This window comes from Lithobates pipiens, unplaced genomic scaffold (genome assembly GCF_037356315.1).
Source record: "Lithobates pipiens isolate NorthernLeopardFrog02 unplaced genomic scaffold, aLitPip1_a1.2 Scaffold_13, whole genome shotgun sequence".
In the NCBI taxonomy this organism is placed as follows: Eukaryota; Metazoa; Chordata; class Amphibia; order Anura; family Ranidae; genus Lithobates; species Lithobates pipiens.
The window spans coordinates 304,565,883-304,583,106 of record NW_027507718.1 but is presented as its reverse complement, the minus strand read 5'-3'; the positions used below and the strand labels follow the sequence as shown (position 1 = coordinate 304,583,106).

The window sequence follows — 17,224 nt, the reverse complement described above, 5'->3', positions numbered from 1 at the left end:
GTCTTTTTCTTTTTTTTTTTCTCCTTACTCCTCCTTTTAGATTTCCAGATGTATTGTCTCCTGCCTGTACTGAAAGAATGCATCGTTATATGAAATCCAGATGCAGTGATGAGAGTACTTAACTTTTGGAGCCAACTGAATATTACTTGTGGATGCAGTCAGCCTATTGCCATCTCGGCTATAAACTGAGTCTTTCAAATACTGGAACCTAAAATGTCAAGAAAACGAATGAAAGCTTTTAAACTCGCGTAGCGTGGAGATTGACATGTACAGGAACCGTTTGTTGAATTCGCCTTGCATTCCGCTGACCCATCCTGGGATATGTCACTACTGGAATTCAGTTCTGTGTTTTGCCCCAAGGTTTATTCAGTTTCACATGCTGAAGTAACACAGTCCTATGTGAGAGCTCAAATCCACAAGCAATAGCTGCAATGGCTCAGACCAGCTTGCTGCAAGGAAAGCCCTTCTACTGCAGGGAATGGATCTTTCACAAGCTTCAGCACTGCCTGCAGGAAAAAACAAATTGCAGCGCCATCACAGCAAACAAATTGTCAGTTGTGGCAAATTCTGGCAACAATGGTGGCAGCACAGGCAAAGGGTCAGCTTGGGGTTTGTTGTTTGTTGGCGGTCCTGGAAGTGGAAAGACAGCCCTTTGTACAGAGCTGGTGTGGCCAAGTTCACCTGCTGGCTTGCAGAGAGGAGTACACCGCCAGGTCTTGGCTTTTCACTTCTGCAGGGCCCAAGACTCTGACACATTATGTGTGGGAAACTTTATCAGGACCCTCGTTGACCAGATTTGCCAAGGAGGACTGATGCCTGGATATGAGGAAAAACTAAATGATCCCTCAGTTCAGAAATTGCTACAACCTGGAGAATGTGAACGGAATCCATCAGAGGTTTTTAAAAGGTACAGACTTGTTTGCAAAATCCTTTAAATTTCCCAGTTTTTGTATACTACACAAATTGTTTTTTTATTTCAAAAATTGAATGTTCTTTTTATCTACTCTGCTCATCTTGTCTTTTCGTGTAAAATCATCCATCCGTTTAAAATGCCTATAGCTTTACAGATAAGGATTTAATTGGAGCATTTGTTTTAAGTCTGTAATTTATCTCTTTTAACATGGTCATTAACAACATTATATTGGAACCTCCGTTGCCACATTTTAATACAAAATTTTCTGCCTACTTCCCAAACCTGGCGTTTGGAAGCACACACTCAATATTAAAGCAGAAGTATGGCCAAGGCTTTTTTTGCCTGTACTTCTCCTCCTGCGGGTCACAGAAGTGCAGTTCTGCTCTCTTGTGACCCATTTTCAGCTGACCATGGGCTTGAACCTGCTGTGTGCTGACATCACTCAGTTAGTCCAGGTTCTGGAAAGTTCCCAACTTCACAGTCGGGATCTATCCCAGATGCCTGTACTGGCAGCTGACTTGGTCTATCAGCAGGCCACTGGGAGCCTGACCCAGTCCTTCCCTCCCACTTCAAAGCTTAGTACTTTGATGAGCGCTGGAGGGGCACTGGAGCAGTTTGTGATTCTCAAGTTTTTTAAAGAAGGCCAACATGCGTTGGCATTGCCTGCACAGTTATGTTCTCTAGAGATGAATGCTGCCATCACGTGAAACTTGGTGGTACAAAGTCCTTGTTTTAATAAAAAATAATAACAAGCATGTTATACTTGCCTGCTCTGTGCAGTGGTTTTGCACAGAGCAGCCCCAATCCTCCTCTTCCCGGAAATCCTGGCCCCTCCCTCCTGTCAAGTGCCCCCACAGCAAGGAACATGCTATGGGGACACCTGAGCCGCTACTTTTTGTGTCCATTCAGACACTGAGCCGTGACTCTGCCCTGTCCCCGCTTTCCTCAATGGCTCACTGGCTTTGACAGCAGCGGGAGCCAATGACACTCACTGCTGTGTCTCAGCCAAGCCGGAGGGAGACAGCAGAGTCTCTCGTGCAACATCGCTGGATCAAGATGGGACTCGGGTAAGTATGAGGGGGAGCTGCTGCACACAGAAGATAGAATGCATTAGGATAAAAAAAACCTCCTGCCTTTTAGAACCACTTTAAGGCCCCTTTCACACATGCGGACCGTATGTCCGTATTTCATCCATCCGTTTGCAGATGAAATACTAACATACATGCATCCCTATGGGACAGCGGGTGTCTATGGATGAACATCCACTGACACCCGATATCATCCGTCTCCACTATGGTCCGATTCTGCAGACGGAGGAAAATATTATTTTTCTATTAGTCTGCAGAGCGGATCAGATGAACAGGGACAGACGGTCCGTGCTCATCCAATCCCCCATAGAGGAGAGCGGAGAGCTGACGGGGCGGTCCCAGCACAGTGTGCTCAGCGGGGATAAACAGAGCGATCCCCGCTGAGCAAGCGGATCATCACAGGGCGGATCATTACGGATCCGTCCCTTGTGAAAGGGGCCTAAGACACTTGAGACATCCTCAGACAATTCTATGGAACTGTGTGAGTGCAGTAAAAAAAATAATAATATATATATTTGTGAGAAGGATGTAAACAAAGCCACATAGACTGAGGAAAGCTGAACTTCGGGCAAAAAAATGTATTCCCTTAGCGTTCGTGATTTCACACCTCACTGCAGTGTACTTGTTTCTTTTCTTATTATTTGAATCGGCTTATTATTCCTTGTGACATTTGTGTTGTAAGACTGGTGGCTGCTATGCTGTGTGTCCTCCTGTCCACCGGCCTTATCTCTGCTCCATTGAAGTTCTTTCCAAGTGAGCTGTTGTCATTTTATACTTCCGCTCTCTGTAGTGGGTGGACTCGGGAGTCTGAAACTGCTGGTCTGAAACGCCCACTGATGCACCATCATTTCATTGATATACCAGAGAGCTCCTGATCTGTCCCCTCCCCCCCCAAAAAAACTTCACAGTGACAGTGATTCAGTCCGGCCATCATATAGAGTCTGCCCCGTACTGCGCATGCAGAAGAAGCTTCGGAAAATCTCTGAAGATGTACGGCGCCTGCACCGTGAGTCGAGGTGGTAGCCCCACCATTCAAGTGGACATGAGGCTGGGAAAATTAGAGGACCACGCTTCGGGTTCGGCCTCGCTGCGCTCGGCTCTTTTATATTCCAACTCTATGTCCACTTGCATGGTGGGGCTAGAAACTGGACTCGCGGCGCAGGCGCCATTCATCTTCGGCTATTTTCCGAATCTGTGTGTGCTGCGCATGGGGTACTGTATATGATAGGACACCAGCATGACACACCCAATACTGAGCCAGACCTGTAGCTATGCAATCAGCAAAGCTTATGATTCTTGCTCTGACTCAGCAGACAGCCTTTTGGACCTCTTCAGATAGATCACTGTTTCCACACAGAGAGCAAGATGCAACATGATGGCAAGGGACAGGCTTTTATACTCGAGATGTGGCTCATTTTTAAAGAAAGCAATTCGTAAGACTTTAGGAACCTTTTGTTGTGATATGCCCTGGTGTAATATTTTAGGTCCCTTTTCACATGGGCCTCATCCATTCAGTCTTTTATTGCTGAAAAGATTTGATTCAGTTTACATCAGCTTTGTCAGCTTCCGTTTTTTTAAATGGATGAAAAATGCAGACTTGTTCGGTTTTTTTTTTTTTTTTTTTTTTTTTTTTTTTTTTTTTTTTATAAAATGGTCCTGAACGGAAGCGAATGGAAAAACTGGTGTAAATGGAAAATGTGGGTAGCACTCTCGCCTAGCAGTAAAAAGTGGCGCAGGGCGCCGTGATACGCCGCACGGTCATCTGGGACACGTGACAGGTCCCAGATGACTGTGCGGCAAGAGGGGAAGTGATGTCGCCAGCCCGGGCAATGAAGAAGGCAGACTACGAGGGACCCCCTAGCAACAGGTATTTAGAGGGGAATTTTTATTTTTTTGTTTTTCCAATTTTATTATTTTTTTTTAAGAATTGTAACTTTTTTTTTTTTTTTTTTTTTGGTGGCAGTACCCCTTTTTTTTTGTTTGTGTTTTATTTTTTTTTTTTTTTTCCCAGATACATTTCTTGTAGCTGGGATATTAAACATCCTAGTTTTATTCATGCCAGATAGTATTGTTGGCTGCGATCTTTGGGTTTGCTGCAGTGTGGATATAAATCAATGATGTTTAAACAAAAAAAAAAAAAAAAAACTTTATTTTTTGATAGTTTTTGTTTTGTGATTTGATTTTTATAAAATGTATTTGAATAAAATGTGTTTGGCACAAAAGTCTATCTAGAGATAGTTTCCTATTTAAGATGCATTCATTTGGTTTTACTCAGCATGAAATGGAGCTTGGTTATGTAGCAAGAGGCTGTATATTCTGCAATATTTACATTTTTAGTGAACTCATTCAATGAACCCAAGCTCTGCAAACTGCGATAACATGCACTGCATTGATGCATTCACACAATTTCACAGTAGCCATGAGAGAAAACCAAGTTCAGGAATATTCCTTTATCCCACTGTTCAAATCTATGTACACTACAAACTGTATGATTGAATTGGTTCTGATGTCGCTGTTTTACTAATCGGACAGAATATCATTCTAAATGGGAAACCTTCATTTTGTTTGCAAATACTAAAGATTCCAACTACCAGCAAGAATGAGTCCTCACATTTAAAGAGCACCTGTCATTTCAGATCCATCATGGCAGTGCCTGTTAGCGGGCATCCACTCACCTGCTGTCGCTACATCCCTCACCTTGTTGTCTCATTGCCGCATCACCAGCGGTACCGTTAAAGTGAATTAGACTGTCGTTGAGTCAACAGCGGGTCAGAAGAGCTGCCGCTGTGGGACAGAGATGACAGTTGCTCTTTAAAAATTTTAAATCAAGCCTTTTTACTAACGATTTAAATCAACTTGATTTAAATCAAATCCACCCTGGTTCCAACCATATAGACAGTTCCAACCAATGTAGAGTTTGGGGACTGCTCAGTCTTTCCTTCCTCTCTCCTTGTCCATTCACAAAAAGCCATGTATTATGTGAAGGGAATAAAAAGTATTCCATGAATGGAACAGGGGAGAACAGAGGTAGGTTAAAGAGGAAGTAAACCCTGATGAGTTTACTTCCTCTTTCATTTCCTGCAAAGGTAAAGCATAATGGACTACTATGCATCGCATAGTAGTCCATTATGTGTCACTTACCTGACACAGGAGCCAGCGAAGTCACCGCTGTCCCCTGTAGTCCGCCGCATCCATCTTCTCGGTGGGTCTCCTGCTCCACCGCTGTCATTCGGCGAAGCCGCCACCCATGCGCATGCGCACGGGAGCCGCCACTTGCGGCATATCGCCGCTGACCGCAGCGTGCCGCTGTCTACAGCGCATGCGCCGTAGACATCGGTGCCTGTCTTTCGGCAAATATCTCCTAAACCGTGCAGGTTTAGGAGATGTTTCTTGGACCTACCGGTAAGCCTTAATCTAGGCTTACATGTAGGTCAAAGTGTGTTGTAAGGGTTTACAACCACTTTAAACAGGCTTTTTTTTTTTTTTTTTTTTTTTCCCCTTCATTTTTACCTGGTAGCCCTGTCCCTAGGTGGCTACACTCCTTCAATGTAACCATGGAGGGAGCCTTTTCACTCCAGACTGTACTACAAATATGTCTGCCTTGGTGGGGGATGGAGAGAATTGTAGTTTACAGAAGAGAGACAACCTCCTTTTTTGATAAAGCTCAATTTACTGCAAATGACAGACTTTACCAATTTCATTGTGACTTGCGTAGCCTTCTGCTGTATGAAGTCGCAATCTGCAATGAAATTGGCAGTGCAAATCACACTGTGTGGCTTTGAAATCACACTGAAGTAGTGTGATTTCAAAGACGCACCGATGTGAGTGGTGGCTTATATCTAATGATCAACTCCTCTGAACAATACTGTTGGTAAATCTATTATATTCTATAGACCAGTGATTCTCAACCAGGGTTCCGTGGATCCCTAAGGTTCCTCCAAAGGTTGCTAGGGGTTCCTTCAGTATTGTCAATTTCTGCCTCTCAGATAAGTTCCCACTGACACCATTGATCTGTAAGTAGGTAATTCTTCCCAATGACCACAAGCGTAAGGACAATTCTTCCACACTGACCATCACACTATTGTATCATGAGTTGTAGATTTCTCATTTTTAGCAGGGGTTCCCTGAGACTGGAGAACTATCTCAAGGGTTCCTCCATGTTAAGAAGGTTGATAAAGGCTGCTCTAGACTGTCAGAATACAATAGCACAGAGGGTAGGATTCCTCCATCCACCTCACTTTTGTGTGGGAATCTGAAAAACTGAACAATCAGTCTGCTGACCTCTGTGGCCATCTTACTTGTGGTGGCATTGGTTTTTATTTTTCAGGCAAAGGACTGGCAAGTAGAAACTGATCAAGAATTTCCACAGTAAAATTGGGCATCATTATCTGTTTGGTCTAGTATTGATTAATTAGCATTAACTAAATTGGCAATGACAGAATTTAAAGAGGAGCTGCCGACTTTTAATATAACCACACTTACCTGTCCAGGGATCCAGCGGTGTCCTCACCTGAGCCGATTCTTCGAACGGCTTCTGGTGCAGGCACTGGCATCTTGACTAAGGGAAACCAGCAGTGAAGCCTTCAGGCTTCACAATCTGCTTTCAACTGCATGTGCGCGAGACTCGCTGTGTATTGTGGCTGGTCCCACAGTCTTCTGGGACCTGTGATGTGTCCCAGAAGACTGGGGGGAAAGAGGGGGGACCGATCCTCCAGCTCAGATTGCTGTGGTGATCTGAGCCAGGAGTGGGAGCGGGTATCTGTCAAAACCAGGTACCTGCCCCCCTCCCCCAAAAAGGTGGGAGGGGTGCAAACAGGTGTAACTTCTCCTTTTGCATGGAGCCTGGCGTTAAAGCGTTTACCTTTTTGGACAGGGTGGAGAGTGATTAAAAGATATTTTTATTGCTATCTGTGACCCCAAGATTCAGCTTATTTTTAGTGTGGAGAGTAAAAGAAAAATCTCATTGGGCTGTAATAGAAGGTGAATATTCCAAAAGGGACACTAGTTCTGGTGACACACAGGGATTCCCTTACTTTGGAGGGATTTCCTCTCACTTTTTGCTTGGCTTATGGGACAGGAAGTGAAGGAAAATCTCCCCAATGGGACACAGATGGCAAAAAATTGATGGGTACTAACCCTCCCTTACGCTATATAAAAAGTAGATAAATAATGTTTTGTCTTTAGTGACACTTTAAATGTTGGTTCACACAGGGGTGGCTTCAAAGTTGTCCACCTCTGAAGCCGCCCTGCACAGCGAGACCTTAGTGCAGCTTGTAAACGACTTCTTTAATAGAAGTCAATGCACGCTGCTCTGAAGTCGCCCCAAAGTAGGGCAGGAATCTTTTTCTAAGTCGGAGCGACTTGAGTGGCTCCTATTAGTACGGTTCCATTGCACTACATGGAGCACGACTTGTCAGGCGGCTAAGTCGCCCCTGTGTGAACCGGGACTAAGAGTCAGCAAAGGCAGCCTGCCCTGCATGGAAAGGTTTCCTTTTCGTTTAAATTCTGTCGCTTAAAAGAAAAAAATTTGAGAGGACTTATGTAAAGTATAATAATAATTACCAGTCCTACCACTTCAGCCTTTGATCTCCTGCAGAGCTAAAAGTGCCGTTAGAATCTTCAGCAACTGATACTTGTAGGTGTGTCCGATTAGATTGTCTCTGCTGAGTGCTGTGGTTCTACCATTGCTTCTAGATCTGCAGGAGAGAAGATCGGAGTCACCACTATTGAGGCTGATAGTGCTTTGCTTTTACAAGCTGCCTTTTTTTCCCCCTTGATCAGCAATCAGTTTAACATGAATAAATCATCAGCATTACCAAGCAACATTAAATTATAGTTTTGATTTTATAAAAAAAAAAAAAAAAAATACTGTTCTGCATTTGATTGTGGCCATCCGAGGCCATAGATGAATTGTCCTCTGCTTACCTGGAGCATTAGGCCTCATGCACACTGGGCGATTTTTGACGTTTTTTTTTTTTTTTTATAGCAGCTGTTTTTGGCTGTAGACTTTTTTATTTTTTTTTTCTCTACCCACTTCAGCCTCGGACCATTTTGCTGGCCAAAGACCAGACCACTTTTTGCAATTCGGCACTGCATCGCTTTAACTGACAATTGCACGGTCATGCGACGTGGCTCCCAAACAAAATTGACGTCCTTTTTTTTTCCCCCCACAAATAGAGCTTTCTTTTGATTGTATTTGATCACCCCTGTGTTTTTTATCTTTTGCGCTATAAACAAAAATATAGCGACAATTTTGAAAAAAACTATTTTTTTTTACTTTTTGCTATAATAAATATCCCCCAAAAATATATAAAAAAAAAACCTTTTTTTCCCTCAGTTTAGGCCGATACGTATTCTTCTTCTACATATTTTTGGTAAAAAAAAATCACAATAAACGATTATTCATTGGTTTGCGCAAAAGTTATAGCGTTTACAAAATAGGGAATAGTTTTATGACATTTTTATTAATAATTTTTTTTTTTTTACTAATGGTGGCGATCAGCGATTTCTTTTTTTTTTTTTTCTTTTATATTGTGTCTGCGACATTATGGCGGACACATCGGACATTTTTGACACCTTTTTGGGACCATTGTCAATATACAGCAATCACTGCTATACAAATGCAGTGATTCCTGTGTAAATGACGCTGGCAGTGAAGGGTTTAACCAGTGGGTGGCGGTGTAGGGGTTAAGTGTTCCTAGGGGTGTGCTACTAACTGTGGGGGGGCTGGGCTTTCTTTCAGTGAACACTGATCTCTGCTCCAATCACATTGAGCAGAGATCAGCGTCACTTGTTGCTAGGCAGAACGGGGAGATGCTGTTTACAATGGCATGTCCCAGTTCAGCCGCCCCGTGAGACGATCGCGGGCATGCCCGCAGCGATTGAGTCCACAGCCGGACTCACGGGGGTCCCAATCAACGCACGAGAGCGCCGCCGGTGGCGCGCTTGCGATGGCAGGGCGGCATTTAAAATTGGACGTACCTGTACGCCACTATGCCTGCCCGTGCCATTCTGCCGACATACATCAGTCAGGAAGTGGCTACAGTCCTTAAACTCTCTATCATGTTATCCTGTGTCCATGCACACATAGGCTGTTATCAGCAGTTTTGAGCAGTAAAAAAACCCAAAACTAGTGGGTTCTGACAGATGTTTTTCAGCTGTAAAAACGCTCTGACGCTAATAAATGCAGATAAACTCTCAAGAACGTTGCTCACCCGTGTTTAACGTTTTTGATCCATTGAAAATATATATTTTTTTTTTTCTTAAAAAAAAAAAAAAAAAAAACGGAAAAATGCTATTGCAAAAACGTTGAATAAAGTAAAAAAACTCACTGCAAAGGTACTGGCGTCTTTATAACGTTATTTGCACATCCAGTGTGCATGAGGCCTTATGGGTGTTTTGACATCAGTATAAACTTTAGACTGAAGAAAGCAGATCCTTTTAAATAATGAGATAATACCCTGCCCCCTGTTATGTATAATGTTACAAGCTATGCCTATACTGTATATGTATATTTCTTTTTCTAGAACTGTAAGACATTGATAAGATTTACCGTTTGCTTGTGTGTGGTGTTTTTTTGTTTGTTTTGATTTGTTTTTTCCACATGAAGACTTTGGTACGTTCTTTAATGCAGGAAATGAAGATAATGTGACCTTGTCTAGAAGTCTAGCAAATAATGTTCAGCCTTTATAATTAGAAATGTAATGGATTGATTTTCAGCGTAGTGGGATTTGACCCTCCCAGGGGAAACCTAATTATTGGTTATTCCCAAAAAGTGTTTCTGCTGTTTTGTGGATGTTAATCAACTAACAATGTTTCCATGCCAACACCACCAATACCCCAAAAAAATAAGGCCCACTTTTGCTAAAAAATTTTTTTTATCGCTCTCTAAGTCTGGCTTCATTCCCATTTTGGAGCATTATTTTATCCAATGTAAAGCTGGTTACTAGGCAGAAGAAATAGTTGTTGGGGTCCTTTCATACAGGCTTTCCAAACAGGGGGCATGATGGGGCGGTGACGTCATAAGGGGTGGGCCTCCGTATAACAGCAACCTGTGACCCCGCCCCATGCCAGTACAAGTGGTGGCACACCGTCCACCAGGAATTAGAGTGGGAGAGAGCGTTGAGTCAACATCGGAAGAAGAACAGAGGGAGAAGACAGTGGAGAGACAGAAGAACAGAAGAACCGGTGAGGGGAGAAGAACCGACAGAGGCAGAAGACAGCAGCAGCGGAGGAGGCAGAGATGCCGGAGCTGCCTTAATAAATTACTTAAAAAATGTGTAATGTGTTTTATTTTTGACCCTTTTTTTTTTTTTTTATGTGTAGGGGTACAATGTACCCCCTACTCATTAACATAGGGTGGTGGCCGGAATATGGGGCACCCATGTTAAAGGGGGCTTCCAGAGTCCGATAAACTCCCCGTCCACAGACCCCGACAACCAGTGGCCAGTGTCATCAGGAAGAGACCCTTGTCCCCATCAACATGGGGGGCAAGATGCTTTGGGGTGCGGGGAGAAGGGCCCCCCTATGTTGAGGGCATGCTGCATGGTACAGTTAAGGAGGGTGGGGGCCACTCTCTCGTCCCCACCCACTTTCCTGACTTGCCAGGCTGTGTGCTCGGATAAGGGCCTGGTGTTGGTTTGGGGGAGCCCACACCGTCTTTTTTTGGCGTGTGGGTTCCCCTTAAAATCCATACCAGACCAAAAGGGCCTGGTATGCTCCTTAAGGGGGAACCCATGCTGTGTGTTTTTTTTTTTTTCTCTCTGACCTTTTGCGTGGAGTTCCCCCTAAAGATTCATGCCAGACACAGTGCCTGGTGTTGGGGATCAAAGTCAGATCCCTGTTCACTGAAGTCAGATGCATGTTGGACTTCAAGCCGCAGGGCATAGTTTGGATCCAAAATGGTACGACAAATGCTCCGACTTTGGGAGCACGTCGCATGATGTGTGTAAATCAATGATTCCCTATTAGAGCCGCCTTAAAGTGGCTGTAAACCCTTACAGACCACTTTGACCTACAGGTAAGCCTAGATTAAGGCTTACCCATAGGTCCAAGAAATATCTCCTAAACCTATACGGTTTAGGAGATAATTGCAATAACACAGGCACCACTGTCTACGGCGCGCAGGCGCATTGAGCATGCCGCTGCTAACAGCGATATGCCGTGCGCATGCGCTGGAGTGATGTCGTCATGGCTCTGGCCAATCACAGCGCCGGAGCCACGCTACCTGGAAAGAAGATGGACGCTCCGTGGAAGAGGGAACAGCGGTAACATCGCTGGCTCCTGTGTCAGGTAAGTGACACATAATGGGCTAGTATGTGATGCATAGTAGGCCATTATGCTTTACCTTTGCAGGGAGACAAAGAGGAAGTAAAGCCATCAGGGTTTACTTCCTCTTTAACTGGCCTGACACAAGTCAGTCTGACCTTGGAAAAAGGTTCCTGCGCTGCTTTGGTACAACTTTGGTCCTACTTCAGCCCATTAAATATCATTGAAGTCGGGTCAAAGTTGGATCCTTGTCCTAAGTATCCGACTCGTGACATCTGACATGGTGATTACAGCAGGAGTAAAAGGAAATGATCTCACACTGGGATTGTTGTGATTGATCAAAAGACAAGTCAGACTACCTCAAAGTTGGAGCAATTATCTTGTTAGTCCAAGTCGGATGGAAGTAGGACCAATGTAGGACCCATGTCGCAGGGCAAAGTAGGATGACAGTCGTGTAGTACCAGTGTGAACCCGGCCTAAAGGGCTGTCCTTTTCTGTTTTTCCAGACCTAAATGTGGCGAATCGGAGGTAGCCTGATGTAAACAGACACCAGAGTCCATTTACGCCGGGCCGTCCATAGAGCTATCATAAGTCTGCTGGACACAAACTGAACAAGCACAGATGCCACAAAACTGACATCTGTCCCGTTCTGACTGGATTGGGCAGGGAATCTTCTCCCAGATCCCCTGCTGATCAGAGCAGACTCCACTATGTGTGAGAGCCCTAAAGCTGGGTATACACATCGGAATTCCTCTGCTTCAGCAGGAACAGGCTACATTTGTGGCCTGGTTCATGCAGTAGAAGCCGATTGCTAGACTGGCTTCTGGCAAACTGTCCTGTTGGAAAACCAGCATGTGATCAGCCACTCGGTGTATTCTGACAATGAGGGGGGAAGGGGCGTCCCTGCTGTCGGAATACAACAGTGCAACAGCGAGGGAGTTGTAATGCATGGACAGTCTTTTTACATGTGTTGTGTGCTTTTTGTTTTTTGTTTTTTTTCTCATTTGGGCTTGATTTGCCTTGCAATTCATTCTGTTTATGCGTGTTTGCATTCATTTTAACGCATTGCGTTTGCACTATTCTGAAAAAAGTAGTGAAAATCACATTTTTTTTGGTTGCCATACATTGGGAATACATTCACAAACTCACCAGATCACAAACCATGATTGCTTCTGGAAACATGCTTCAAGTCACTCGGGTGGAAAATGGGGTGAAGATATGTCCTGTGTTCTAGTAATAAAGCCACTCTAACACCAAGTATGATTGGTTTAGTGCACACCCTTCATTATCGGGCTTAGTAGAGAGGCATGCAAATGATGTCTGAGGTTCATGTTCCTGCTCTCTTATGCATCTTTTTGGTTCCGAGATTGCAGTTGGTGCCTTCTAAAGTTTAAAGGGTAAGTTAACCTTTTAAAAGGGAGAAAAAAAAAAGTAAAATAAATGCACATCTTAAAAAAATAAATAAATAAATAAATTAAAAAAAAAAGTGCATTTAACCACTTGCCCCCACTTCCTGCCCAGGCCATTTTTCAACTTGCAGCACGTACTTTGAATAACAATTGCGTGCTCATGCTACACTGTACCCAAACAATTTTTTTTTTTATCATTTTCTTCACACAAAGATTATATTACAAAAAATAAAAAAGACCAAAGATTTTGGATAAAAAAGTTTTTATATATATATATATATATATATATATATATATATAAAAATTTCCTGTCAGTACATTTTGTAACTAAGTGTTTTTTTTTTTTTTTTGCTTTCACTGGTGGCCACTGATGGGCTGAACAGGTGGGCATTGATGAGGCAGCACTGATTAGGTGGCACTGATGAGGAGGCACTAATATGCTGCACTGGTAGGTGGCACTGATAGGTGGCACTGACTGGCATCGCTAATGGGCAATGGTGGCACATGTGGGCACTGATTGCTGCCACCGATGGGCACTAATAGCTGGCAGTGTTGGGCACTGATTTGTGACACTATTTTACATTATTGTAATCAGGGCACTGATGAGTGCCCTGACTACATTCCTAGCTGTCCGCTCACACTCTGTCAGTGTGAGTCGAGGAGCGCCGATTACCAGCACTTCCTTGTTTACATGTGACCGGCTGTGTGATTGGACACAGCCGATCACATGGTTAAATAGTCTCAGACAGCTCTTTCCAGAAATCGGGGTCGTGCCATGGCCTAGCAACGGGGTGCGATTGCCACGCTGCACACTCCCCCCCCCCCCCCCCTTGTGATATGACGTTGTCCAAGAACGAGAGTTGCCCCACCCTCATTTGACAGTGGGTGGGCAGCAAGCAGATTATTAATATTATTTAAAAAATAATTATTATTATTTATTTTTTTTGGCAGCCTGGAAAGCTGAATCATGGGTGCAATGCAGGGCTCTTTCTGACTGTGTATAAGCTGTTTGGATGTACATCATACAGTAGTTACACACTAATGGGAAGCATCAATGAAGTGCCATAACACTCAACAGCGCTGTGATAGTTCATTGAGAACTACAAACAGACAGACCTTGTAGTTTTCTATTCACAGAACTTTGTAAATAAATGATGCAGCTGAGCGGACTGAGCCCTGCACAGCCACGTTCTTTGCAGGGTGTGACAGAGAGTCGGGGGAGAAGATCCCCTGGCGGTCTGTCACAACGGGGAGCCTGGGGGTGGGGTGGATTTGTAACCTATTAAATGTAACATGTTACAAAAGGGGCCATTTATACTTCTTTTGTAACCTGTACCTCCATATAACCTACATTACTGCGTTGAAGTACCATTCATTTTAAATCCTCTTTCTTTGCTAAACTTTTCTAATACATTGTCTGTCTGTTTTTTTTCTGTCCTGATGACTTTTTGATATAATTGGTGGCCCTGCTATGTAAATGTATTGAATTGAGGTACATGTATAGTGCAACCACACATCAAGCCTATGTGGTTTAAAGTCTTAAACCCAGAAACAAAGATTTAAAATATACTGAAGTTTTATCATTTCTTAGATTTGGTGGTTCTAAAGACTTAATGTTTGCTTTCCTGCATTCTATACATGAAGGTAAAAAACACATAGGTAGCACCTTCCCAGTCCCCCATTATACTTGCTTGAGATCGACTCCATCCAATGATGTGCATCAGAGCTGTGCCTCTCCTGGGTCTCTCTCTCTCTTCTCATTGGCTCACACAACAGTGGGTGACAGATTGCGCTGTGGACACAGAAGTTGTCGTTTGATTATAAGCCAGGTGGGAACTGGTTAAATACCAACAGGTCATATTTTCCGTAAGTGGAGCTAATTAAAACCTACTCTTTTGGTGTCCAGAGAGGAGCTGGTGCAGACAGATTTTGTGAAAGTGTGCAATCTAAAAATGGCGCAGCATGTGTTAAATTCAAATACAGGTACATAAATTTAGCACATGCTGCACCACTTTTAGAACACGAGACACTTTCGCAATATCTGTCTGCGCTGGTCTTTATGAATACCCTGGAATGCGTTCCTTTGGGTAAAGGATAGTTCCATTTTAGGGACTTGTACATGTTCCTTGAGCTGGTTTTTCTGCCCACATCTATGGTGTGAACAGGACACAAATAAGTGAGAAGCCCTAAAAGTGTAAGATTTTAAGAGGATTAAAAACTTGACTTGGATAACCATCAAAGGACAAGTCCAGCCAGCGTTTGTTTGGCTGGTCTTCTCCTGTGGATCACAGGAGTGCAACTTGACTGAAGTCCGCTCTCTGCTGATGTCATGGGTATCATCCCGACAATGGGAGTCTGGATCCGCCAAGTGCCTGGACTGACACCCGTCTCATCCTCTCAGCGAGCCACTGAGAGCCTGAGATGGAAGCTCCTCCCCCTCCTCCAATGAGCGTGGAGGGAGAAGATCAGAGCTCTGACTGACAGTCTTCAGCTCTCTGCTCACGGAGCTCTGAAAAATGAGTGATCGGCGGTGTTTTATCGCTCGGTTCTCAGTGTAGAGGCACTGGGGGACAGATGCAACTTTGGACCGATGCTGTGTCCACCTAGGTAAGTATGAATGGGGGGAAAAAAAGAAACCCATAGTTCTCCTTTAATGATGGAAGAAAATAAATGACACATCACCATTGCTTTGCAACTACACTCGGGTGAAGTGCCCTTTCCTTGTTGATCTCTCTGCTAGATATACAGCCTTCTCCCTTGTTTTGTAGGCCAATTCATTTACCGTATATACTCGAGTATAGGCCGACCCGAGTATAAGCCGAGGCCCCCAATTTACCCCCAAAAAACTGGGAAACCTATTGACTCGTGTATAAGCCGAGGGTGAGATATGCCTGTCCATCCCTGTGTGTGTGTCCATCCATCCATCCATCCATCCCTGTGTGTGTGTGTGTGTCCATCCATCCCTGTGTGTGTGTGTGTCCATCCATCCATCCATCCCTGTGTGTGTGTGTGTCCACCCATCCATCCATCCCTGTGTGTGTGTGTGTCCATCCATCCATCCATCCCTGTGTGTGTGTCCATCCATCCATCCATCCCTGTGTGTGTGTGTGTCCATCCGTGTGTGTGTGTGTGTGTGTGTGTGTGTGTGTGTGGCCTTGTGTGTCCAGCCTACCTGTGTCCCGAGCCTCCGTCCGGTCCCGAGCCTCCGTCCGGTCCCGTCCCGTCCCGAGCCTCCGTCCGGTCCCGTCCCGTCCCGAGACTCCGTCCGGTCCCGTCCCGTCCCGAGACTCCGTCCGGTCCCGTCCCGTCCCGAGCCGAGCCTCCGTCCGGTCCCGTCCCAGGATCACCGCTCTTCGTCGGCGCCCATTCCCCTGTTCAAATGCCACGCCTCCCTGTCTGTGATAGGCGGAACACAATTTCCCAGCAGCCTGTGTTCCGCCTATCACGGACATCGTCTCATCCTCGTCCGTAGTACGAGGATGAGACGATGTCCATGATAGGCGGAACACAGGCTGCTGGGAAATTCAGTGTTCCGCCTATCACAGGCGAAGGCGGAGCCGGAGGCGCGGCTTTTGAATTATAGAATGGCCGCTGTCTGTCTGCTCGACACGCTGATCGAGCAGGCAGACAGCGATGACTCGAGTATAAGCCGAGGGGGGCACTTTCAGCCTCAAAAAAGAGGCTGAAAATCTCGGCTTATACTCGAGTATATACGGTAAATGTCTCAGCATATTGTTTGTGTATGCAGCTGACCTGGCAGCAGAGGGATCAGCTGACTTGTCATAGGGATGTCTCCTCCATAGCTTCTTTTATAATGAATTCCATCTGCTGTGAAAAAATGCTTTCTTTTTTGGATTGGAGAATAGAAGAAAGACGATGAGAACGTTCAGGATAATTCTATTCCAAAAAAAAAAGTTTTTAGGAATCAAGGCAACAATTCGAAGAGGAATAAGAAATCTAAAAGATCCAACAAATGAGGTGGCAACCAGATGTTGCCTTAGCGATGTCAGTAGACCAAAGGGGGTGGCAGGACAGTTTGAAACCATATGTAATTTCCAACAGCTGTGCGGATGAGGAGGTTGTACGATTTTACCCAGGCCTCCACGTTCTAGTATAGTATTGCTAAAACAGATGCAAGCCTGTCACGTTTAGACTTGAACAGTTGTTAAACATGCTAATCCTGTCTCTGTCTTGTAATGGAATAGCAGGTATGCTAAATGCTTATCGCATTTGGTGTACGGTATACTTTTAAATATCAAAAATCTGTTTCTTCAAGATGAGTCCAAGGGCAACCAGACATTTCACACCCAGTACTTTTCCTACCTTAGTTAGCCAGGTCATACACAGATGGATTTTTTTCTTACAGCAGACAGTGTTGATACAGGAATCCCTCCTGCCAAGCCATTGTCTTCTCCCGGTGGGCAGGGGAAGCCATCCTTGCCGGGAGAAGACTGCGATTATCGGTAGCGGCTATGGCCACTGCTACCGATAATCGCAAGAGAATCGGACAGGCTTTGTGTACCCAAATTGATCGATTGATCAACTTG

General features: G+C 44.5%; 1 protein-coding gene across 1 annotated transcript in view; it reads left to right on the top strand.

Moving 5' to 3' along the window:
- ANKRD50 (ankyrin repeat domain containing 50) overlaps nucleotides 1-17,224 on the top strand; it is a 102,392-nt gene that overhangs the window by 15,513 nt on the left and 69,655 nt on the right. Inside the window, exon 2 of the mRNA XM_077476877.1 lies at nucleotides 41-907. Within this exon, the coding sequence (XP_077333003.1) occupies nucleotides 432-907 (476 nt within the window). The 5' untranslated portion in view covers nucleotides 41-431. The remainder of the gene's footprint in view (nucleotides 1-40; nucleotides 908-17,224) is intronic.